Raw genomic sequence first — 27,912 nt, forward strand, 5'->3', positions numbered from 1 at the left:
GTCCTGTAATCTGACTTATTCAACATGGAAAAACGTATAATCGAAGGTTTCCAAAAAAAAAAGATTTTTTTTTTAGATTTCAATTTAACCAACTTGCAGGTAAATATAATACTGGAACACTTGTATCCTCAGTTTTGAAGCATTTTTTAGCAAAACAACATCAACACTATTTTCCCAATTTTAGTCTAAATGCCGCTAGTTTTCCCAATCCAAAGGAACCGGGTCCATTCCCAAAACGGTGAAAAAGCACTGTGTAAATCAATCCCCACAAAATGCTATGCAAAGTAATTTAAGTTTACTAAATGTATATTCAAGCCACATGCTTCATGGCTGTGCAGTGTTTCCTCCCCCACCTTCATGACAAGAAGTACTTGTATATATCTGCATACAAATTTGTGAGCATCATATGTCAAATATATGTAATATCTCGATATAAGAGTGCATTCCTCTTTTTCTTATTGAACTGGCTTAAACATTATGTTTGGTCCAAATTATAGCAGCATTTTAGCTGCTATAAAAGGTGCAGCATTCTCTTGCATATTGCTATATTATTCTAAGACATGCATTTAGTAGTTATAAGCATAGTAAATAATTTGCACATCTCTGGTTCAATCAAATAACAAGAGCTACTGATAAATGTTTTCACTATTCAGACCTACACCATTTGTATCATAAAGCAGCTGAAATGTGGGCATCTGAGGTTAGAAAATACCAAAAGATTTCCTACACAAATTCAATGTAAAAGCAATAACTTCAACAAAAATAAAGTCAAACTTTTGCGCATAGAGACCCCCATAACCATACCTTTTCTTAAAGAGCATTCCAAGCCGCAATGATTTAGACAATAAAAAAGGGGGGTCATGCGTTTTGCAAGAAAGAACTCGATGCGAATCAGCGGTTACTGTTTTACAGCCATCAATTTACCGGGTTCGTACCAGTGGATGAGGGTTTCCCGCCATCTGTCAAAGTCTCATGTCTTTAACCTTCAAGCAAATGAGTGAATTTCTGTTAAACATCAATGTGTTCCCTACCACATGCACAAAGAAACATTCCAAAATAAAGTCATGGCAAGTGCCCACACAGAAAATTATGTCTTCTTATAAATGATGTTCAGGTTTTTAAAGAGTATAGCATTGCACTCCCAAAAGATTTAGTATATTGTAACCATCAGTTAAGGATAAAGATTTGTATATGGTGTTTGGAAACAGGGCATAGTATCAGGCTGCTCTTATGGAAGGGGATTTCCGCCAGTGCATGCATGATGTTAAATGACATTCTTATTTTAACAACTGTCATGTGCATTCTGTAACATGGTAGTTGCATTTCGCCTAGTTACATTAGCTGCACAAGCACTTCATATACTTGTGTCATATTGATAAATTGATATTTACTTCATATATATCTTTACTGCATGTGTGTTATTGACAACTGCAGTTAACCTTTTGGACTTTTTGTATGAATGCTAATTCTAACGGCGTTCTTTGTTTTACTATGTGCATTTGGCTATGTTGCTACTGAATTTAACAAGCTGTTAATGTCTTTGTGGATCTATATTTCTTCTTAAGTCGATTGCTAGTGCGTCTCTGATTAAGGATTAGTTTTCGGTTTTGCATACACCGCCATTATAAATAGTTCACGTTACGAAAAGGAGAACCAGTATTCAAAAACATAATTCCAGCACAAATTGCAGCGTAAATTACTATTGCCGGGAGATCACTCTAAACATAAAAATCAAATTCTCCGGTATCGATCGCGATATATCGACTATCTCTGGAATCCTCTGTAAATAAATGCCTCATTTAAATACAATGAATATTCATTATGTCGAAATACCGTCTTCCAATAGCCTCATTTACTAAAAAGCGGTGAGTGGGTAAAAACATAGCCGTCTGCAACATGCCTAATGCTGCGTCACAAATTACCATTAGCAATTTAATGTTGATGTTTTTACTTTCATGACGCATATCAACTGTTTTGTTGAGAATCTCGAACATGTTTTAAGAAATTGATAAGGAAACATAAGGCATTTTTCGTAAAAAAAATATAAGACGATGTCTCACCCTTTAATATCATTTTTCTGACTGCGGAATGAGGACGCAAATAAATGGTTGAAGGCGATTTCTTTGTGTAATAATGACACTTAATTGTTTCGTGTCATCGATCTTTAGTAATATTTGTTACGGGTAAGTTTTGTTCTCGTTCACTAACTACCTCTAATTGTGTATTGATATTACATGTCTTCTATTTACACTATAGCTACCTACCCCCTAACTTACATATACCGATGTACTAATTTAGTTTTAAAGACCTATTCGCTAATAAATAAATAACCGGAACCACGAGGCTTGACATGACATGACTTTGTGAAACAAATGACTTGAGACGTTTATTGTTTTGTATTACTTTGTTACTACGTTAGCCCTGTGTCACACCGGACTGGCGTCCTTACGGCGACCTAAGATTGTGTTTCTGGAAATTTCTGATTGTCGTAGTAAGGACGCCAATGACTTTTTCGGTAAAAATACTGTTTTTCGCCTTCCCATTACACCAGCGTCCTGGTTTATGGCTTTCTGCCCATATCTTTCCCATCACATGCAACATTCATATTTGTATATGAGCTTCATTCTGGGAAAACGTGGCTTAGAGTGTACGCACTGGCTAATTAGGGACGACCTTTTCCGCCTAGACTATATTTTTGATTAGAAAAAAAACTTAGTGAAATTCGATAGGTACTTTAAACGATACTTAATACACGCATTAATTACATTTGTAATGCACAATAATATCATATATATTATTAAAGTAATAAACATAAATTCCAATAATTACTTAAAAATTGAAAAGGCAACTTGTCATTCATATGACCCAGTGTATTAAATCTATTACCGAAAGTGATTACAGCAGGCATTACAAGTATAGTCAATAATAAGCCTATACATGAGAGTCAAGCTGAATGAGTTATATGGCCAATAAAGGGATACTAAATACACATGTTACAGGTAATATAAACTTTAACTGGTTTACCTTTGGTTCAACTCTATTTTGTTAGTTTAATATTGTATTGGCAGGTTTAACGCCTGGGAATTTTTGTGCGAAAATATTTTTTTAGGATGCGGTTTCAAAAATATGCTACTTGACCGCATTTAAAATATTTATGGTTTTCCAGGAAAGATGTTCAAAACCGAAAACAAAAACGGAACTCTTTATTTGATTGTATCCATTCTTTTTATATTGAACGCTAGGAAAATTATCGACACGCCCTATTTCTCACAAGCGTTTAAGTGAGCCTTATTCTGGATTCACGTTCTTAAAGTGTCATCAGAGACTATGCTCTGAAGTGCGCATAGGCTTATCTGGCACAACACTTTCCGCCTTTAAGGTATTTTTCCTTTAAAGTAAGATTTTCTAAGCAAAATCCCGTAATGATTCGGCCCCAATTAGCCTGTGCGGAATGCGCCGGCTAGTCTGGTTTGACACTCTAGGACTGCACAAGCTAGTCTGGCGCAACATTTTCCACTTTTATAGCACTGTTCCTTTAAAGGAAGCGAACATCCAGTTTAGGTGTCCCAGATTAACCTGTGTTGCCTGAGTCGGCTAATCTTGAATAATACTCTAGGCATATGCGCATATGCGCTTTTGGAAAATGGGGTTTAATTAATGTGTGTAAAATGTCTTCCCATATTAGTCTGTGCAGTCCGCATATGCATATGTCCATCCGTACCTTCGGTCGTTCCTTCGTTTGTCCGTGCGCCCATTTGTCCCTTATTTAGTCCTGTCCGTGCGTCCGTTTGTCAATTTGTTCGTCCGTCCGTCAATTCGTTCGTCTTGAACACTATTTAAACTTGCTTTTGGTTGTTCTTTCTGCAGTCGGACGTTTTCCACTGACCGAGTTTCTTGACTGTTTTGTGCTGTGGAGTTCATAATGCCTTCTTTCATCCGTGCGTCCGTTCGTTTGTCTCTTCTTTCATCCGTCCGTTTGTTTGTCCCTTCTTTCCTCCGTCTGTTCGTTTGTCCCTTCTTCTGTTCGTCCATCTACAGTTTTCGCGAGCGGCTGACAGTTTGTTCATTTAATACAGGTAATTGTACCAAAGTTTAGTTTTTGGCTACTTTTTTGGCTACAGTTTCCGCTCGCCGCTGAACATTTGTCAAATTAAAGTAACATTACTATTCAAAATCAACAAAAACTTCGTACAATTGTTCGTATAATGAACTTAACCAATTAAAAATCAGTGTTCCTTATGGCAATTGCTGAAATTTCAACGTCAGATGTGGTCTGGTAAAATAGATGTTTGTAGATACAAAATGCTCGTTTTTATTATTGTTTTGCATATCTATTCATACGACACATGGACACTAAAATGGTGTTAGTGTGTCGTATGAATTGATATATTCGTGGGAATTAATTGTGCCACAAATAAATAAAAACGAGCATTTTGTATCTACAACAAGGGCTGTTTGTAAAACATGCATGCTCCCCATATGGGCTGTCCGTTGTAGTGGCAGCCATTGTGTGAATACGATTTAAAGTCACTGTGACCTTGACCTTTGACCTAGTGACCTGAAAATCAATAGGGGTCATCTGCGGGTAAAGATCAATGTACCCATGAAGTGTCATGATCCTAGGCAACAGCGTTCTTGAGTTATCATCTGAAAATCATTTTACTATTTCGGGTCACCGTGACCTTGACCTTTGACCTCAAAATCAATAGGAGTCATCTGCAAGTCATGATCAATCTACCTATGAAGTTTCATGATCCTAGGCGTATGCGTTCTTGAGTTATCATCCGAAAACCATTTTACTATTTCGGTTCACCATGACCTTGACCTTTGACCTAGTGACCTCAAAATCAATAGGGGTCATCTGCGAGTCATGATCAATCTACCCATGAAGTTTCATGATCCTAGGCGTATGCCTTCTTGAGTTATCGTCTGACAACCACCTGGTGGACGGACCGACCGACCGACAGACCGACATGAGCAAAGCAACATACCCCCTCTTCTTCGAAGGGGGGCATAAAAATCTATGTAATCATACCACACATAGCGTTGAAATTTTGGCTATTGCTATAAGGAACACTGATTATTAAGGTGTTAACTTTATTGTACGCAATACTTCACGAAATTTTCGTTGATTTTGAGCGTTATAGAGACTTTAATGGAAATAGTTCACCGTGTTCAGTTTCTGGCTACCTTTTGGCTAGAGTAGCCGCTTGCGGCTCTGGTAGCCAGTACTGTCTATAGGTTTTAGCTATTCAGCCGCAACCTAGCCGCTACTGGCTGACTCTCGCTACCTCCAGGATACCCATTTCGGCTGCCTAGCGGCTAGTTAGCCGCTACCTTTTCATTTCTGTAAGGGTGTCTTTAATGTATCATTTTTATATGTGAAAACGTGCTTTTTTTTATGTATCTAATGATTTTACCTGTATTATTTAGCATAGAACGCGTATATAAAATAATATATGGTAAATAAAACGGATTAAAAGGTTAATCAGTTCGTATTATTGTATTCAACGGGTTTTTAAGGCAGTATAGCCAGGTGCCTGTGTATTGAGCTGATAAGATTGGGATCACCACAGCAGGTTGCTAATACACAGTGTAGACTTCACCTGTTTTGTGTAGATTTGGGAATATCATTATGTTAGTGGTGTGTAACCTATATTTATTAAAGTAATTTTGTGAGAAAAATTACATATGGTCTCGAGTAAAGATGAAGCATAAAACAAAACAATAGTTCCCATCACACAAACATGATGCAAAATAATAATTTTTTCAAAGATTTATGTAGATTTGGGTAGATTTGGGAAGATTTGGGTAGATTTGGGTAGATTTAGGTAATTCGTGTCACCCCGGTAAGCACTACATCCGGATAATACTCGCTCAACATGACGTTTGGAACGTAAATGAAAACAAGTTTATAATCAGAGATCACGCCAATTTACTTCAAACGGGCATTGCTCGAAAGCCAAATGAAAGCCTAGCGCTCGAAATGGAGAATAAAATAGTATGCAATTTACGTAATAAACAATAATACTTGACCTTTTAGAATAGATAGGTGTCCATACGTTTAAAATGGCGCGATGAAGAAATTTGTCAGGGTATATATGTAACTTCACCGTGCATAAAATTAACACTTTTAAGAATACTACGGATAACTACCAAAAATTAATAGAAAACTCTGGTTCCCCGTCTCTTATATGAATTCAGTATTACTAATGCGTTCGTCTTAGTGCAGTTGGCATTCGGCCTGCTTCATGATAGCTGCTGCCTTGTGCTTAGTCATTTTGCTTAGTAAAACTATAGATATGCATTTTCACGCATAACTTAGTATTAAAATGATGATAGTTCAGCAACATGAAGATAGGCACATGAGTTTTTTAACAGAAATGATTCATTTGTCATTTACTCGCAAGAATACATGATTTGCATACATCGAGTAAACATTAAAACGAAGTATGCACGTAATGTAACACTAAAAAAAAATGATACAAAAAAGCATAAACACGCAAGGAAGACGCAGTAATTTTAAAATAAATAAAACAAAGCAAAATGCAATTGTCATTTAGCATCATGCATGTAATCGCGGGTATTTCCAATTGTAATATATCAACATGGTGTTGTCATGAAGTAAACTACAATTGTCATTAAGCACAATGAAATTGTAATTTAGCAGCATGCATGCACTGGCGGATATTCCCTTCCATATCTCTGGCTAGAGTATTATGAATGGGCGCATGGACTGTTGGATAAGTGTTCGTTATATTTTATCAAGCATGAATGTATCTAAAAATATCTGTGTGACTTGCAAATAACAGGTCCCTATGTCCCTATGTCCAAGACCAAAGTTCAAGGTCAAAGGTCAAATGCATTTAATCTACACATATCACTTTGTTTGCAGCAATAGTTTATGCAGCCTTAATACGTGTATATTCTCAAATTAGATTGCATGATTTTCCAGTGTTGTTAGACAGAGCGACATGCGCATAAAGAAATGCCCTTTGAAATGTTAAAGTCAAGGTATTGTCTGGATTATAACCTTGTTATTGAAGCATGGATGGATTTTAAAATGACAGAAATAAGATTAATACAGAGTGTAAAACCAAACAACAATGTCCATCAAATAAAGTTTTTTTTAATGAGAGGTCAATGAGTGTTCAAAATTATTAAAAGCAATATGCTTCTCTGCATATGAAGGTCACTATTAAGCGTAGTATTGAAATAAATAGCAAAAACATTTAATACATCTCCCTTTACAAATGCAAGGGTTAAGAATAAATATGTTTATGTATCATGATAAAAATGAAGTTAAATAAATTAAGAATAAGACAAAACTACATATCTTTTCCAGAATTTTCAGAACACGAACCAACATTGTTATGTTAACAAACCCAGTCACTATCAAACATCAATGTATGGGAATCTGAAGGGCTCCCCCCAGAATAAAATAATTAATAGCCAGCAACATGACGGGGGTTTAATAAGGCACAGAGTTTTTTCCTTGCTGTTCAGAACAAAACATAAGTGTTTCAGCTTTATCGCATTATAGACTACTTTGTTTCTCGTCTCAAAAGAACTGTAACTTCATTTTGACCTCATAAACTAATCTTTGGATGGAGAGGCATAGAGCCCTATTTGGAGAGGTACTTTTTGTTGATTCCGCTTGTGAAAAGCTCTATACATTGCTGTTACAACAGTGGCTTTCATTTTTCTGCACGCGTTACGACCAAGTCACTTGAAATGTATGATGATAAGATTGGGTACCACTTCAAACCACTTCTATTATCACTATAACTACATATCAAAACAAAAACTTATCAAACGCATGGCAGTGTGTATATAGTAACCTAACATACCAAACGTACGACAGTGTTTATATAGTAACCTAACATATCAAACGCATGGCAGTGGGTATATACTAACCTAACATATCAAACACGCGGCAGTGTGTATATAGTAGAGCTGCAACGATTCGATCCGATGAATCGAAAATCGGTTTGAAATGCGTCGATTCGATTACGATACCAAACCTACCAAATTGGATTCAATTCTTTAGCATATAGACATATATAAACATAGATACGTAAAGCTTGCTGTATTCTGACTATTTGATACGGAAAGGTGTAGGTTTTATCTTGTAATTACCTGTACAAGACCTGTAATTACGAAGCGCGGGATTGGCTGCTTATTACTATAGTCATCCAATCAATAAGTGCGTTACGGTCTACTTTCGGAAAAAGCGTCAAAATGGCTAAACAAGTTGTGGCCAACAAATTGAAATTATCAGATGCGCATAAGAAGCTTAAATAAAAAGTGTTGCAGTTTTTTGGGTTTCGGGATGGTAGTGCTCCCGATAAAGCAAAGTGTAAACTGTGCTTCACAGATGCAAACATTACGTTGATTTAGCAAGACTAAGAGGTAGCACAAGTGCAACTACTTAAGTCGCCAGCCAGAAAAGTAGTTAAGTTTCTGTTGGGAATTTGTTAAGTTTATTAGAGAATGTGCTTTGTCCTACAGGTAACAGGTGATGCTGTCACAGCACAATGGTAGACATGCTTGAAGCGGTTTTGGATATAAGTATAATAGTGATAGTACTATCACTCCACTGATTCAAGATGTATTTATGATTATTTATTTGATTTTATATTATTGTGTATTCAACACAATCTTCTAGTCATAAATTTTTTATATTAAAATTGAGTCCTAATTTGCTATTCTTTTTTATATGTTTTATTGAAATATTGACAATGTTTGAAAGACAATAGGCAGTTTTTTGCAAAATATTTCTTACAAATGTTAATTTAACACACTTTCAACAGTTTTTAAAACACTGTTGAACCAACCAAACTATATTAAACAAACACACAATTTGACAAATGCCCAAGATATCTAGGTATGCGACACTTTTGAACAGAAATGTTTGTTTTGAGGCAGAAGAGTGAATATATGATAAAACTAGGTTTGAAGATGAATCGAATCGAAAAAATCGGTATCGGAGTGTCTAAAATCAAAATCGAATCGAGCTGTATTTGAATCGTTGCAGCTCTAGTATATAGTAACCTAACATATCAAATGTACGGCAGTGTGTATATAGTAACCTAACATATCAAACGCACTGCAGTGTGTATATAGTAACCTAACATATCAAACATACGGCAGTGTGTTTATAGTAACCTAACATATCAAACATACGGCAGTGTGTTTATATATAAGTAACCTAACATATCAAACACGCGGCAGTGTGTATATAGTAACCTAACATATCAAACGCAAGGCAGTGTGTATATAGAAACCTAACATATCAAACACACGGCAGTGTGTATATAGTAACCTAACATATCAAACGTACGGCAGTGTGTATATAGTAACCTAACATATCAAACGCACGGCAGTGTGTATATAGTAACCTAACATATCAAACACAAGGCAGTGTGTATATAGTAACCTAACATATCAAACGCACGGCAGTGTGTATATAGTAACCTAACATATCAAACGCACTGCAGTGTGTATATAGTAACCTAACATATCAAACGTACGGCAGTGTGTATATAGTAATCTAACATATCAAACGCGCGGCAGTGTGTATATAGTAATCTAACATATCAAACGCGCAGCAGTGTGTATATACAGGGGTTCTGAAATATTTTATGAGTCTACTTGTCCACGGACAAGTTGGACCCACAAATTCACTTGTACGTACCAAAGAAGTACTTGTCCGTACTTTTATGATAAATAAAGGAAAACATCATTATTAATTAAGCAAATAATACAAACATACACTTTTGTTAAGTTCTATATTTGATTATATACATAGTTAACTAGAAAATACAAGCAAGATGTGCAAACAATAAGAACACGTTTAAGTCACACATGATACCATCTCGGATATTTAATAATCTCAACATAACTAGAAAATTCACTTGAAATAAAATAATCTCCGCTAAATGTAAGTATATAATTATCCGCTTATAAAGGAAACTCCTTACAAAGTTTACATTTACACACACCGGTAACGTTTTCAACCCAAGTAAATTCAATTAGCCAAGACTCAACAAATTCTCGTTTCCGCTTGGCGTCGTATTCTTTATCATATTCATACTTGGCTTTTCTCTTCTTTTTCGAAGCCGAACTGATTTTATCATTGGTCTGATTAGCGTCATGGCCTGATGTTAAAGTGGTTTTATTTTTAAAAAAACGAATGCAGGTCGGTAAAACATGTTTGCTGCCATTTGCAATTTACGAAAAATGTTATCTAATGTGTGATTGGCTGTTGCTATACACGTGCGCTGGTTTCTCTAAAATAAATGTTACCTTATGCGTGATTGGCTTTTGCTATATACGCATGGACTTGTTTACTACATTAAATAAATATTATCGGAAAATAACATACCTCCAGTTAAAAAAGTGTGCTAGTCCGCAGATTAATCATAAGCTATTTATATAAACTTTCGTTTTTTTTATTTTAGGAAAATATTGAAGTTTCGTTCACGAAACAAATTTTACCACGGAAATTGTATTTGTCCCCAGACAAGCCAGCTTTCAAAAACTGCTTGCCCGGAAGGGGAAATTGACAACTCGGACAACTCGGACAGCATATTTCAGAACCCCTGGTATAGTAATCTAACATATCAAACACACGGCAGTGTGTATATAGTAACCTTACATATCAAACGCACGGAAGTGTGTATATAGTAACCTAACATATCAAACGCACGGAAGTGTGTATATAGTAACCTAACATATCAAACACACGGCAGTGTGTATATAGTAATCTAACATATCAAACTCGCGGCAGTGTGTATACCTAAGTTTTGGTCAAAATCTGGTTTACACCAAAGTGAGATCTTAGGGTTACAACACAACGAAATGTTAATCAACATAGCCGTCTGTATGGCTAATTAATTAATGAGTTCAATATTTCCCTGCTATTTATGCCCCCCTTCGAAGAACAGGGGTAATATTGTTTTGCACATGTTGGTCGGTCGGTCGGTCCGTCCGTCCACCAAATGGTTTCCGGATGATAACTCAAGAAAGCTTAGGCCTAGGATCATGAAACTTCATAGGTACATTGATCATCACTGGCATATGACCCCTTTGGATTTTCAGGTGACTAGGTCGAAGGTCAACGTCACAGTGACTCGAAACAGTAAAATGGTTTCCGGATGATAATTCAAGAATGCTTAGGCCTAGGATCATGAAACTTCATAGGTACATTGATCATGACTGGCAGATGACCCCTTTTGATTTTCAGGTGACTAGGTCAAAGGTCAAGGTCACTGACCTGAAGCATTTAATTGTTTTTAACGTATTGACACAATGGCTGCCACTACAACTGACAGCCCATTTGGGGGGCATGCGTGTTTTACAAACAGCCCTTGTTATTATTTTAGATCTATTAATCAATTATCAAACTGTGTATTTTAGAATGAATATATGATATTAATATTTTATTGTTTTGTAAATTAAATTTGTATCAGGATATTGTATTCCTTGCCTAATAAGAATTCGATAGTCTGACGGCATATTCATGTGTTGATGATTGCATATAATTTTAATTTATCTTTAATGGTTCAAATAAAGCATTTTTTCATCATACTTGCTATACTTTCAACGAGTCTAAAAAGAGAGATGTTGATGTTATTTGTACTAACTTTTTATGCCCATGGTAGGTTGGCATATAGAAGTTAATTGCCCGTCAGTCCGTATGTCTGTCTGTCAGTCTGTCCGAAAACTTTAACATTGCCCACAACTTTTGCAATATTGAAGATAGCAACTTGATATTAGGTATGTATGTGTATCTTATAGAGCTGCACATTTGGATTGGTGAAAGTCAAGGTCAAGGTCATCTTCAAGGCCAAAAATCAAATATATTGCCATAAAGTGGCGCCGTAGGGGGCATTGTGTTTCTGACTAACACATCTTTTGTTATCTCTAAAACATCATCATCGCTGATGATATAAAATATATAATTTACCAAAGCAAAAAAATACCCTGTATTTGTGTTATGATTGAGAACCAGTTAATAAAACCTTAACAATTTTGTTCTTGTGCTTAGACCTTGCGTTATTTTGCTATCTGAGGGCAATATTTCAACCAATCTTCGTGAAATTGAAAAAAACTACAACTGAAGTTATGCCCTCGATGTTTAGAACTTTTAACAGTTTCATATATATGTTTATTTCGCTACTAGTTTTACTAACGGGGACTATAGGTTTACACTACCTATCTTTATGTATGTATGTCCTTCTTCATGTCCGTCAGTCTGAATGTCCGCTGAACTAGATCCTGCAATGTCTCGGAAAGTAACTAAAGATACTTGCAAACAAAGTATGTTTTTCCCAAGTTACAAGACCTTAACATTCCGAATGTTGATTTTTTTTTGAAGATCTCAACATCTTGTTCATCTTCCATCCAGCTATGTAAGTTCAACTTTAGTGAATATAATACTGAAAACACTTGTATTATCAATTTTGAAGCATTTTTCAGCACAAATGGACAAGTTATTTTCAAAGGCTTTAGTACCCATCACTGTATAGCTTTTGTCGTTTATATTTAATTAAAAAAAATTGTATTTCATTATATTAATTAACAGCTAAATTATGTGAACGAAAAACTAAAAGTAGCTCTGTTCAGCTTTAAGCACCTAGGTCATTTGATGAACAGCAACCCTTCCACTCCTATGGATAAATTACATATGTGGTTCAACATTTTAGACATCAAAAAGGGCTAAGTTCACAAAAGTCATTTTAAGGCTACCATTTAAAAGTTGTTTAAGAAAGTTTGATTCGTCAAAAAACATGGCCACAGGAAGTTGAACTTTGCATGTTTATGGGATTATTAAACTATTTTCGTCTCAAACTAAAAGTTTATCGAAATACACTTGGAATAACTTTTTAATTATAAGAGATAAATGCATACATGTCGAGCGTGAAAGGTAGACCAACATGTTAACTATCCATAAATGTTAACCCTTTACCAAACAACACATTTTGGACTGCCCCAAATTGAAAGAGATTGCAGACGAGAAATAAAATTGTAAAGGACTATTTATAAACTGGCTGGGTGGGATAAAAATTATTGTGATAAAAGGAGAAATTGCTCATAATGAGCAATTTCTCCTTTTTGAAACCAGAAGTCCTGTTTTCAAAACGAAAACAAACTCTTCAGAAGGAGTTATGGTCTATTGGAACGTCAGATGAAAAAAGTAAAGGAAAGTTAGGTCAAGTTCAGAGCTCCAGATAAGGTTTTGTGAAATTCTTAATGTAACTACCAGATTTTCAAAAAGAATTCTTAACTCTGAAATTTTATTCTTAACGTTACTACTAAGTTTTGGAAAATAATTCTTAACTTTTCTTAATGACCTAAAATAAATAAAATAAATAAATAAATAAATATGCCCAAACTGTGCTTAGATTGCATGCATTTGATTAATTTTTACATATTTCACAATTAAAACGGGTCTTCCCTTCAATCTTTTCAACGATTAGCCACGGGCATTGTCCCTTCCACTCGTTCAATATTTTTTTGTGTTTAAATTTGGACCAGTCGAGTCGCGTTTTTTATATAGCTTTTACGACTGTGTCGGCAACTGAGCATTTAACATAGTATAGGATCTTTTCTATAATGTCTTTCTTAACATTCAACTTCGGCTCACTTTGCGTACAATATGTTTTAAGCGTGTTTTTGCACGCCTTGCATTTTTTTTAACGCTCTCTGGGTGCCGCCATTGTTTTTTGACAGACTGTACACGCCATTTTTATTGGAAAACATGCGATTTGTTAAACAACCCCGATAACCATTCTATATAAGCGCCAAAAAGATCTTAAATACGCGAAAAGAACTCAATAAAAATCGATACGAACCGATGTAAAAATAATATTCGTAACTTGATTTTGTAATTCTGAATGGTATGACAAGATATTAAAATAAATACGTAACGGACTTGAAAATAATTCGTAATTATGAAAATACGACCCTTTTCTGGAGCTCTAAAGCTAATTGTTTGTCATGATATCTCTTTAAACCTCACGCCATATACAAGTAGTGTTGCCATGATATCAACATCTTGATGAATTATAATTCAAATTTTTGTCTCATAAACATTTACTTTGTTTAACAAACAACCTCTACAAAGCTATCATTCCTACTGCCTTTCGGCACCTCATGAACCTGAACCAAAAAAACTCGTAACTTTATGTTTCCTCAGGCAAATATCTTATTTGTACAATTAACAATTTCGTCGCCACATTAACAATCCTGCTACACTCACTATAATGCCTCAAGAATGAAGTAAAGTTCAGGTGATCTACGTCATTAGATATTTTGCATATGTCTCAGGCTTTTTCCGCCCTATGCCACGGATCCGAAATTCGGCCCCATTCCCAATGCAAATCTGGTTGTTTTTGTCCCAATTGAAAAAAAAATCCGAATTCCAAAAAAAAAAAAAAATTTTTTTTTTTTTTTTTTTTTTTTTTAACCTTAAAATATATAAGTTAACCTGATCCGGTGTAGAAAATAGAAAAAAGTCTTGCATAATTAAATTATCTGTTGCCTTGAATTTGTTTTAAAAACTGTAAAATATGTTAATGATTATTTAAGACTTTCCTTATTTTCCTCAAAATCCGGCGCTTCGCGCGATTTTTTACAACTCAAAAAAGGCCAGGCCTTTTCCCCAAATTCAGATTAAAAAACCTGCACTTATCACACATGTTCATAATATTTTGTAAAATTTTAAAAGTCGTTTTTTACCAGTTAACTGCTTCTTTGAAATATAAGAAACACTATTTACATGCGATAATTTTTCCCAATTGAGCCAATTTTGCGATTATCTTTTTTCCCAAAATTGGGGTTTTCACGACGCGAAATTCCCAAAATTCCAGTGTGGCGTTTTCCCAAAATGGAGCGGAAAAAGCCTGCTGTCTTGAAGTATATAAGTAACAGAAACTTTGAAACCTGCATACACTTTTTGGAATTTAATGGAAAAAGATTCATGATTGAATGAAGGAACTTTCATTAATCTTGAAGAACATGCGTAGATTTGATCTTCAGCATCTAAAAATATGTAAAATAGAAAAAACGACAATATCTTTTGGAGAGATAAATGTACCTACGCGATAAGCAAAGGACCTGTGCGACAATTCCCGGGCTTTTTAGTCTGTTTAGTTAACACCGTAGTAACATTTTCCATTAATAACTAGAAATGGCGCGGCAGAGGCCGACGCGTATCCCCACGCCGAATGTTTGACCTAGGTGTGCCCCAGGGTTGGTAATGGGGCCATGCATAGCTGAGATTGACCGTATTGTCATAAGAGAAGTTCATCATCAATTAGAAGTGAATTGGTGTAGAAATTAAGAAGTTATAGTAAAAGGCAATTTTGGGTGGGTGTGACATATGTGGGCAGGGCGCCCCAGGGTTGGTAATGGGGCCATGCATAGTTGAGATTGACCGTATTGTCATAAGAGAGGTTCAGTATCAATTTGAAGTGAATCGGTGTAGAAATGAAGAAATTATAGTAAAAGGCAATTTTGGGTGGGTGTGGTCTATGTGGGCGGGGCGCCCAAGGGTTGGTAATGGGGCCATGCATAGTTGAGATTGACTGTATTGTCATAAGAGAAGTTCAATATCAATTTGAAGTGAATCGGTGTAGAAATGAAGAAATTATAGTAAAGGCAATTTTGGGTGGGTGTGGTCTATGTGGGCGGGGCCCCAGGGTTGGTTATGGGAACATGCATAGTTGAGATTGACCCTAATGTCATAAGAGAAATTCAGTATCAATTTGAAGTGAATCCGTGTAGAAATGAAAAAATTATAGTAAATGGAATTTTTTGGTGGGTGTGGCCTATGTGGGCGGGCGCCCCAGGGTTGGGATTGGGGCCATGCATAGTTGAGATTGACCCTAATGTCATAACAAAAGTTCAGTATCAATTTGAAGTGAATCCGTGTAGAAATGAAAAAATTATAGTAAATGGAAATTTTTGGTGGGTGTGGCCTATGTGGGCGGGGCGCCCCAGGGTTGGGAATGGGGCCATGCATGGTTGAGATTGACCGTATTGTCATAGGTGAGGTCCAGTATCAATTTGAAGTGAATCGGTGTAGAAATAAAGAAGTAAATGTAAAATAACCTAAAAAAATGAGTGATAATTTCTGACGCGGCCCCACCCCAACCCCTATAACTTTTGACCCAGGGGTCAGATCAAAATTCCAAATAGTGCAGGGTCGCACATATGCTCATAGCTACCATGTGTGTAAATTTCAAGGTTCTAGTGCTTTTAGTGTAGGAGGAGATAGTGGCCAGGACGGACGGACAGACGGACGGACAGACGGACGGACGGACGGCGGAGATCACCACAATATCCCCACCTTTTTTTCAAAAAGCGTGGGGATAAAAATGCTCACCTTTCCAATATTAAGAACCCAGTGGGACGAGGGATAGAAAGAGACAGTAACATGCGTGAGTACATTTCAACCCATGCGCATTGCACGCTTTTTTCGCATAAAAACAGTGGAGCGATTCAGGGCCATCATGACCCTCTTGTTAATACTGTATGAGGGAAAGGATCTGATATTGTAATAAAATTGGTTTATGTAAGAACCTGCTTAATATTATCATTATAATTCCATGTTCATAACATGTCATTTATTAGAGCAATTAAAAATGTGGTGTGTTAAATAATTTGGTTTAAAGGTTTTATCTAGCCAGCTTGTTTGATACAGTTTAAACTCAAGTAATCAAAACACACATTACCCAATAGTCATGTGACAGTATGCATAGTTACACTGTTAACCTCTATCATACAAGCGCCATTTGACGGTTAACTTGGGCGCTGTTCAGTTAGAAATTTCATATCACTTGTCTATGTTTAATAACATTGTGTGGGTGTGTGTAAAACATATGCTTGGACATAACTATTTCAAGTTATTTCAGATTGTAAAATCTTGTTTGTTGAAAGTGAATTAACAAAATGGCGACATCTGGAATTTCTAAAAATTCTGATGTGGTTATGTATTATTGTTGTACAATCTGCAAAACAGAGCGGTCTGTAGAAATACATGCAGATTTTTACTGTGAAAAATGTCTTAAATACTTCTGCAGAACATGTATAAACTCCCACAGACAGCATGGTAGGTGGTTCTATAAAAAATCTCCTTATGGAAAGGATAAAATAAGGAAGTGGCCACTTTCTAAGAAGATGGAGACTTCTCTTTTAATATGCATCATACACAAGCGTGAAAAGTTAACAATGTTCTGCCCGGACCACAATCATCTGTGCTGCTCTAAATGTGTTGAGCTTAATCACAGGTAGCTAAAATTATTGCTTATTTTATATCAGTATAAATTACTGCATTGTATAATTCAATTACCATCATCCATTTTAATTCGTTTGGATTATTGTAATATTAGTTATATAAGTATTTCCAAATCAGTGCATGTGAACAATTTGTTGTTCAGCTTTAATTTGTTAATTTGTGTTTGTTAATAAATAACTCTTCAATGGTTCAAGTATATGGATTACAAGATATTGGCCATATTGCAGCAAAAAACATAGTGTAAAAAGTCCTTCACTGAAATGACTAAATTATAAACTCTTTCTTTGTTGTTTCAAGTCAAAATGGTAAATGCAATAATCATGATGGACCTAAAGCTGTGACAATCAACAGTTAATGAACAGTAAATTTCTCATAAATAATGTAATGACTCCCATGCGGCAATGCAAGCTTTGTTTCAGAAAAACCTTAAATCAACCTGCCTGTATAATGTCTGATGCATGTATTCCTTTACCCAATTTACATGTATGAAGGATATACGTCACATTTAATGGCTGAATGTTTGAGCCTGCATTTCTTAACTCACTTGAGCTTAACCTGCTCACGGTGAGCTTTTCTCAGCCTGATCTCTTTATGTTGATTGTTCTTTGTCTGTCCAACAATTAGCTAATGAAAACTATAGAGGCGCCACATGTATTGCCCAATATTCATGGGACTTGGTAAGAACATAAATTGCCTCTATGATATTTCTGCCAAATTTGAAACTGGGCTATGTGAGATAAAAAATGTAGGTCACATAGTCAAATTGAAATAAACAACAGTTTTTCAACTCTATACAACAAAAGCATTGTTCGCATTCTTTCTTTAATGTGCCGCACTGTCGTACCTGACCAAAGTTTTTAAAACAGGTCCGATTGAAAATGCTTTGTTGTCGGTTCACATGTCCAGTAAATAATTAAAGAGCAAAAGTTTATTTATTTCATAGAATTAAAACATGAAACTAAAAAGCAAGCTTGAATGAAATATGAGCAGTACAAATTACCTTGTTTTTTGTTAACAGTCATGAAATGTTACTGCACATGCGCACTGAACACTTTCTCCTATGCCAGTAAATGTGTCAATAGTTTTTACTGTTCAACCAAAACACGTTCTGCAACTCAGATCGTTGTATTCGGGTATTTACAGTTGGTGTTGATATTAATTTACGCTCTATAGTGCTTTTTCATTGATTTTTATATCTTTGTGGTTTGTTTATATTTGTAGTTTAATTCTGAGTTTTAATATAATTTCCAGACCGGGAAATGTATGTCATTGAAATATTGTAAATACCTTAAATTGCTTTAAAAACTTAGTCTGTAAAATTATGTTATTGATAGCAACATGTGTTAAATTGTTTGAGGTACTTCGTTGAGTCCTTTCACGTATAAAGGTCTTTATGTAGAAATAATTTATTTACATTCTTCAGTCATTGTGACACCTAACTATCAGCATCAGTGAAAACATTGGTGTTCACAGAAATGTGCATGCCAGTATACATTACTGAATTTTCAATTGAAAACTTGCATTGTCTTTAACTTCATTTTGGTTTAAATATTTTTTTTAAGAATACTATGATTGTGTTGTGATTTGTTAGTGTTACTTGTTCAGTGCTGTGTTTATTTTTCATTTCAGTTTTATGCCCCCGGAGGAGGGCATATAGTGATCGCACTGTCCGTCTTTCTGTCCGTCACACTTTGTGTTTAGGTTTCGAAAAATGCTCATTCCCCTGCGAAATGTTGTTCTGCAGTTCACGAATAATTTGTGAACTGTTCGTGAACTGAGTTCATGAATTGTTCACGAATATTCAGTGAACAGAAAATGAGCCAAGTCTGTGAAATGTTCTTGAAATTTTAGTTCATGAACTGTTCATAAACACTAATGGCATGAAGTGTTCATGAAATATTCTTGAAACCTAGTGGCATGAAGTGTTCATTAACTATTCTTGAACCCTTATGGCATGAAGTGTTCATGAACTATTCTTGAACCATTATGGCATGAAATGTTCATGAACTATTCGTGAACACCAATGGCATGAAGTGTTCTTGAAAAGTTCATGAACAACACAATTCTTGAAAAATTCTTCATGGGTTTTGCTGTTCATGAACAGTTCATGAACATTTTATTTTTATTTTTCAATGGCTCATTTTCTGGTCACGGACTGTCAGTGAATCGTTCATGAACCATAGTTCTTCAAGAGTTCATGAACTGAGGTGGCATGAAGTGTTCATGAACTATAAATGAACAAGAATTTGTCAATTTATGCAACGGTTATCATAAGTGTTACCAAAGCTCAACAAACAGGTCAGGGTAAGAAGAAACAAGTCTTGTATTAGCACTTAACATATTGAAAGCAACATATAACAATAATTTAAATATAACACTAATAACTGAGATACAAGTGGTTTGATAATACTCTTTAAATTTCATAATACAACTTTGCACTATATGTTCATGAATAATTCATGTATTAAAAAGATTATGAATAGTCTCATTTTCAGTTCAAGAATCATTTACTAATCAATGGTTTCCCTGAAATGGTTACACTTACAGTGCCAAAGAACTTGAAATGGAACCAATGGCTGATCAGTTCAGCCGGTAATTTATTAAAGACTTACATTTTCAAATATAACATAAACCATGTGCCTTCCGTTTCAACTTCCTGTGCACACAATATTCTTCCTTTGTAAAAACAGCAATGCAATGTACATGTTTGAGTTCTTGATATCATCTTAAACTGTTCTTGAAATAAGATGTCCTTAAAACGTTCTTAAACTTGTCTTTTGAGTCTTCCAAGAACAATGACAGATCATTTTAAGAACATATTGGATTCTTAAAAAGTCCATCATATGTTCAAAAACATTGTGTATACCTGTTTAAGAACATCAGAAGGAAACATGTTGTTCAAAAAAGTTCTTAAAGTGTTCAAGAATAGTTGAAAAATAATTCAAGAACAGGAAAGGTCCTTAAAAAGTTATTGAACTGTTCCTGAAGTCAGTTCTTGAACAGTTCTTGTACAAATGTTCTTAAAATTCTCTAGAACAGGTCAAGAACTCTTACTTGCAGTGGTGAAAATACTATGCATATTCATACTTACTTCACAGGTTTCACAAATCTACAAGATTATAATGCTAGACATTTCAATATTACTTTCAAAAATATTTATGAAACATTTAGCACAAAGGAATTCATGAATTATTCATGATTGATCCTCAAAGTCTGTCTCAGAAAAGTCATCAGAAATAATTGTTCATGAAATGTTCATTACTAAGTATTTATGGTTAGATGAAGAACTGTTCATGAACTTTGAAATGTTCAACAAAAAATCATAAACTGTTCATGAACGTGTCTTAAGAACAGTTCATGTCCAAAAGTTCATGAACCAAGATCAGGAACTTTTTGAGAACGGTTCATGAACAATTCCTGATTGGCTTGAAGTGTTCATGAAATCATAAACAACATTTTGCCAAGGTTACTTCTATGTCGCTTCAGATGTAACCTTCATATTTGGTATGCATGTGTATAATTATGGACAAGGCTTTTCCATACGCCACAACATTTTGACCCCTGTGACCTTGACCTTGAACTTAGGGTCTGTGTTTAGGTTTCGAAATATGTGTTTATGTTTCAAAAAATGCTCATGACTTCTATCAAAGCGTTTATATGGGGCATATGTCATCCTATGGTGACAGCTCTTGTTCCAATAATCATTATGTCAATAAATTTGAGTTGATGACGTGATGTATAGGTCTTATGAATCCCAGTCTGGTCGTGTATTTTTTTTAAGTCAACAGGACCCAATGTCCTGTGACCTTCAAATACTTTTGGGAATGTCTGGTTTATCGGATCTTCATTAAACTTTTTATAGAATATTTTTATGCCCCCCTTCGAAGAAGAGGGGGATTATTGTTTTGCACATGTCGGTCCGTCCGTCGGTCTTTCTGTCGGTCCGTCCACCAGATGGTTTCCGGCTGATAACTCAAGAACGCTTAGGCCTAGGATCTAGAAACTTCATAGGTACATTGATCATGACTGGCAGATGACCCCTATTGATTTTTAGGTCACTAGGTCAAAGGTCAAGGTCTCAGTGACTATTTAGTAAAATGGTTACTTTTTCTTGTTTGTCCGATAAAGTCCACAGTTTTCATCTGATTCTTTTCAAACTTGTTCAGTGTCTTCATATTAATGATGACTTGAACCCTATTGATTTTCAGGTCACTGGGTCTAAGGTCAAGGTCACAGTGACTCGAAATTGTAAAATGGTTTCCGGATGATAACTCAAGAATGCTGAGGCCAAGGATCATGAAACTTCATAGTTACATTGATCATGACTGGCAAATGACCCCTATTAATTTTTAGGTCAAAGGTCAAGGTCACAGTGACTCGAAATAGTAAAATGGTTTCCAGATGATAACTCAAGAATTCTTACGCCTAGGATCATGACACTTCATAGTTACATTGATCATGACTGGCAGATGTCCCCTATTAATTTTCAGGTCAAAGGCCAGGGTCACAGTGACTCAAAACAGTAAAATGGTTTCCGGATGATAACTCAAGAATAATAAGGATCATGAAAATTAATAGGTACATTGATCATGACTGGCATATGACCCCTGTTGATTTGCAGGTCACTAGGTCAATGATCAAGGTCACAGTGACAAAAAAGTATTCACACAATGCTGCCACTACAACTGACAGCCCATATGGAGCATGTTTTACAAACAGCCCTTGTTTAAAAAGAGCAATATCGAAGCAATAACTCCAGAATGACTTCCCCTTGAATATGAGAAAATTTTGAAATCCTGCTTGTTTACGTAATTAATTCTACAGTTTTCATCCAATTATTTCCAAATTTGCACAGTATCTTTATATCAATGAGGACTTGAACCCTATTGAATACCAGCAGTATCGGAGAAATAAGTACACGAAGCACATTACTCACATGTATAGTCCATCTTCATGAAACTTGGTAATAACATTAAATTTTGTTCAAATGATATCAGTGGAGTTCAAAACTGGTCATGTTGGATGTAAAACTAGATCATTAGGTAAAATTGAAGAAAAGGTTTGTTGACATACTTGTAGATAACATTTATTGCATATTTTCTCATGACATTTGGTAAGAACATTTGTCACAATCATATCTCAGACTAGATCATAAATGATAAGTGGGTGTTGTAGGGTGAACTCTAGAGGCCAAATTGATTTTATAATGCTCGTAAAAGCATTTGTTTCAATGATATCTCGGCCAATTTTAAAACTTTTAAAGTAATAACATTTGTCCAAATGATTTCAAGGTTGAGTTCAAAGCTAGATCACTAGGTCATATTTAAAGAAAATATTATGAACACACAGTAGAAGTATTATATGTTTCCTCAATATCCTAGAAACTTGCTGAACATTTATTTGAGTTATTTCTCCACAAAATAAGATATGATTTAAGTCAATTAATAAACATGTCTTCAATGCAGCCGGTAGTTTTGCTAAAATTACATGCATCTTTTTTTTCACACAAGAAGTTGCATGTGTGACCCGCTCTTAATGAAGCTTGCTCAAAACATTGATAAAGTGTGCTGTCATAATATCTGTTCTGCATAAACATTAAACATTTTTTTTTAAATGACCACCAGATGTCGGGGCTGTTTTAATCACCAGACCATGAGGAAGTGCTATAATTGTAATCACCCTTTTCGGTGTAGTTCGGTGTGTGGCTGTAGTATTAGGTGTCCGTTTTGTACCGTCTTTGTTACCACTTTAGATTCACATTTTAATATATTATCAATGAAACTTTGTTATAATATTTATCTAGACAGTATTAAGGCCAAATATGAATCTGATTCATGTGCGCAGCCGGCGCATACAAAACTTCAATATTGAATACGCCTGAAATTGGTGCCAAGCTTTCATGTTGCATGCAGCACAACCGTGTATATGAATTCATTACTCATCATATGTTTGGCCTATAACAAAGGCTTATTAAATAAAGTAATTCCAATGTTTTTCACACTGTCATAAACTGTATAAAAAACTGTCGTGTATGCACTGTTTGAAATTCTTTAAAAAAATGATTTTAAAGTTATTGGAAAAAAGCATCACTTACCGGTGTGTTTACATCCATTGACATGAATTAGTGAACCCTTTAAAGTCATGTGATCCTGCTTCCTGAATGTATGTCAAGGCCGAGTTCAAATTGTGTGTCATTTGTGTGTTGAAAGTAGTTGACCAGATGAACAATAAGAAAATCCTTTATGCAACTACAGAGACCATATTTCATGACTCATTCTGGAAACAACTCAGAATGTGTACCTTGACAATATCAAGGCCAAGTCTGAAAGTGGATAACATGCGTCTAGAAACAATGTCACCAAGTCAAATCTTAAACTAAATTCTTAACACTCTAGTGGGTCAAAAAATAGACCACCAGTTGAAGCCTTCCGCAATTCATGTCCAGGAACTCAGATTAGCCCTTAAAGGGACTGTCAACCACGACGACGACGAAGATATGAAAAGTTGTAAAATACCTTATGTTTTTACCATAATAAGTTTATATTGATTAAAATAGCACGACTGGTATATTACATTACCTAACCGCGCATAGTTGAATTTAACCACCGGTATCTTATACCAAAACATTCCCACAATGCATTTTCTAATGACGTAATTTTCGCGCGAAGTGTCACGCTTATAAACAGCGACATGTATTTTTTTTATCAAATTCATTTACAAATGAATTCACAATAAAATAAAGTGTAAATTTTAACTATGAGTTCATCAAAATGACCAGGGACAAATTGATAATGATGTCGGGATTTGCATCATTTAGCGGCATCCCTGGTGCTTCCAAACTGCAAGAGAGTGCTTACAAAGACGTCTTTTCTTCTAGTTGTTCTAGATGTAACATAAAAATTATACATGGTCGTCGTAACATGCTAGACTATTCTTCTAATTTGGCTTATGTTTACAATAAACTTACTTACTTTCTTGTACAATAAGGGAATTTACCATAGACAAATAAAATATTGTTCAAGTTTAAATATATCTTTGTATGCAGAAATCTACAAATGCAACTGAGGTCACAAACGGCTATTATTTGTGTCGTGTTCTGAGAAAACTGGTCATAATGCATGTGCGTAAAGTATCGTCTCAGATTAGCTTGTTAAGTTCGCACAGGCTAATCAGGGACGACACTTTCCGCCAAAAATTGATTTTTGCTAAGAAGGGACTTCATTTGAACAAAAAATGTCATAAAAGCGGAAAGTGTCGTCCCTGATTAGCCTGTGCGAACTGCACAGGCTATGCGAACTGCACAGGCTAATATGGGACAACACTTAAAGCACATGCATTATGCCCATTTTTCTCAGAACACGACACATTTGATAAACTGCTCCGGTTCATTTTAACAGCAGTAATGTACATAGAGTACATGACGTAGCTTGTGACGAAGAAGAAAGTTTATTGAGTTCTCATTTGAATATAATAATATGATGGCATAAGGGTCTTTATTTAACTATGCTAAAATAATTATCAAAGACCCTAGATGCAAACTCAATTATTTAATTAAATGGATTATTTATGGATTTTAAAGGATTATTAAAGGTAAGATACTAGTTCGAACGTGTTTTGTTTTTTGTTTGCACTTTTGTTGTTCCCTGTTCTCGGAGAAATGATTTTAACATGGGCGCCATAGATGCATCGGATCACACACGGCATGCCCATAACAGAATATAAGAAACACGTTCTGTGCGTCCTTAAATTCGTCGTCCGAAGTCGGAAATCGTATTGCCCTGTAAATTAAGTCAAATAAAGTGTCAGTCGCTGCAATTGTCTGTTTACTCTTCGAAATTGTGACGGTCGTCGAGGGTTAGCTTTTAAAATGTCGTGCGCCGCGGCCATTTTGTGTAAGTTACCTCTCGGTTACTTGAACTTACCCACCATGGGAAGCAGGGTATGTTTTAACTGGGTTTTAACCGATCGGTATTATAAAGCGTTTGTATAAACAAATTTTATACAAACGCTTACCGACCAGTAACCAACATGTTACCGACTTTTAACTGCCGGTATGTGGTTAACCGCCAGTTTAACTGTTTATACAATCGGGGGCAGGTAACTACCAGGCAAAATATAAATAACGCCAGTAGATTGAACATCATCGTCACGTGGTAAACCCAGGAATGCAAATTGTGCATGCGTAGTGAATTGTATATATTTTATATATAAAATGATCAATATACTTGCGTTATTTATAGTGTGTATATCGTTATGTCACATATTTTCGCGGTGTACTTTTGATTTCACATCGCGAAATTGTGTTACCTAATATACTGAAAATATGAACTTTTTTTTCAAGTTATGTAATATACCAGTCGTGATTTTTTAATCAATATAAACCAATAATTTTAAAAAATGCAATATTTTACATCTTTTCTTTTCTTCGTCATCGTGGTTGACAGTCCCTTTAAGGGCCATGATGGCCTTCTTTATTCATACTATGTTTTTTGTTTAATTATAATATGACATGATGCCTACATTCTTTATACTCAGAAGAAAGTCAAGTGTGGGCTATTATGCAACCAATTATGATGGGAGCTAAACATTTTTAAACTATTATATTCAAAGAAATGGTTTCCTAAATGATAACATGTTTAAATGCAAGATCAATTCGCTATGTTGGTGCAAAAATTGCTATGTGCCTTCTCATTTCAATGTCATATGATACCTTTTTGCACCAAGGGGGCAAATTATACTTTTGAAAAATCACTTTAAATTGGTCAAATTGCTTTACATTAGACGGTAACAAGAATTTATCTCATGATTAAAAATTATGGAGTTTCAATATTTGTCAGTGTCGAAATGGTTGTGTGTATGTGCTAGTCCATTGTTAATGTTTACAGTATTTAACAATAAGTATGAATTATCATATCATTCTTCATCTATTTATTAATGAAGCTAATGCCAATTTATGCAAGAAAGCAATTAGTAAAGAGGAATTAAGTTCTCATAATTTATAACCTTAAAAAAAGAAAAATATTTTAGTAAAAGAGACAATATATTAACGGCTTATGCAAAAACATATTTTATTTTATACTTAGATTGCCATTTCATAAGAATTATTTCAATTTGAAACACTGAAAACACTGAATGTCTTAATATAAACACACTTTGTCCTGCGGCACTTTAATCAGTATAATAATGATGAGTTAAATATACATAACTTTATGTTAATATACACATGTTATACACAATTTGTTGTTCAATGCGGTTTGCATTATTTCCCAAACACACAGTAGATAGATACATATTTATTTATATATTTTTATTTTAATAATAATCATTATAGTATTGCCTCTAGAAAACTAACATGTGAATTGATGTAACATGCATTGTTATTGTATGTGCCTTAATATTATTTTTTTTTAAATGCCCCTTTAAATTTGTATTATAATTAATATCGTTTCGGGGTAAACAGTTGGTTATTGGTCAGTTGATTACTATTCAATCACTTACTGTCTCCTGTGTGGTTGTTTTTCAGACGATGCTTACAAGTAACTCCATTACCTCAGGCTGCCAGCGGGAAGTCAACCAACTTCAAGAACCTGTCTGTCAGCACGGAAAATACTCTTTCAAAAATGAAACAATGTCAGACGTATCAGGAGAACATAATGATGTCTCTTAAGGTTTCATACAAAGAACATGAAAGGCTTATTGTGGATGGTTTGCGTGTGAATATAATATCGTATTTACGCGAATGTGAAACCAGCACAGTTAATACAACACATGAACATATGCAATACCCTATCAGTGAAATGCGTGAGGGAATCAAAAATTTATTAGCAGATTTTGAGAAAAGCACTATTAAGGAGAAGAAAGAAGAGCTAAACCTGAAACAAGCTCCTCTCAAGGTTGTGAGAAACAGCTGCATTAGACTTCACTATGAATTGTTCCATCTCCATGTAGCCATACCGAAAGTACTGGGTAAGCCTGAACTCTCTTTTATTGCCAGTAAAAAATGTCTGGAAAATATACAACAATCTGATATATTTTTAAAAGAGAACTTTCCAAACCATGTTTTCACTGTGAATGGGAAGTCTGTGCACAATGTGAAAATGCCAAGTGATTCATACATATGCTCGATCACAGCAGTATGTGCTCTCCCAAATGGACAGGTCCTGGTTGCAGACAGATTTAATAAAAAAGTCAAGCTTCTGAGCCAGCAGTACCGTGTGGTGAGCCACTTGGATGTGAGGGATGAGCCACCGGACATGTGTCTTATCACACCCACTGAGGTTGCAGTGGCTGTGCATGATGAGGTCCAGTTTATCACAGTAAGCCAGAGCCAGCTTGCCAAAAGCAGGAAGCTTAAGTTACAACATGAATGTACAAGTATTGTACAAAATCAGGGTAACCTATATATCTGCTCTGGTACTGCTCTGTACAAGTTCACATTGAGTGGCAAACTGGTCTCCTGGCTCTATGGAGATACATCAGCTGATTTAACAGGTAAGAATCATGGTGGATTCATCCTAATAACATTTGTGATATGTACAGAGATTTTCTAGCTATTTTAGGAAAAAGAGTCTGGTCAAATTGATATTTTTAAAATCGATAAAATGGGA

The 27,912-nt window shown here is 35.2% G+C and overlaps 1 protein-coding gene and 1 long non-coding RNA gene across 3 annotated transcripts in view; both read left to right on the forward strand.

The window, feature by feature from the left end:
- LOC127875046 (uncharacterized) overlaps positions 1-27,912 on the forward strand; it is a 169,082-nt gene that overhangs the window by 85,878 nt on the left and 55,292 nt on the right. The window lies entirely within an intron of this gene.
- The window catches only part of LOC127875031 (uncharacterized), a 56,563-nt gene continuing 45,470 nt past the window's right edge, over positions 16,820-27,912 (forward strand). For both annotated transcript variants that reach the window (XM_052419832.1, XM_052419821.1), the window contains exons 1-2: positions 16,820-17,297; positions 26,829-27,796. In XM_052419832.1, the coding sequence (XP_052275792.1) occupies positions 16,960-17,297; positions 26,829-27,796 (1,306 nt within the window). In that variant the 5' untranslated portion in view covers positions 16,820-16,959. The remainder of the gene's footprint in view (positions 17,298-26,828; positions 27,797-27,912) is intronic.

This window comes from Dreissena polymorpha, chromosome 1 (assembly GCF_020536995.1).
Source record: "Dreissena polymorpha isolate Duluth1 chromosome 1, UMN_Dpol_1.0, whole genome shotgun sequence".
Taxonomy (NCBI): Eukaryota; Metazoa; Mollusca; class Bivalvia; order Myida; family Dreissenidae; genus Dreissena; species Dreissena polymorpha.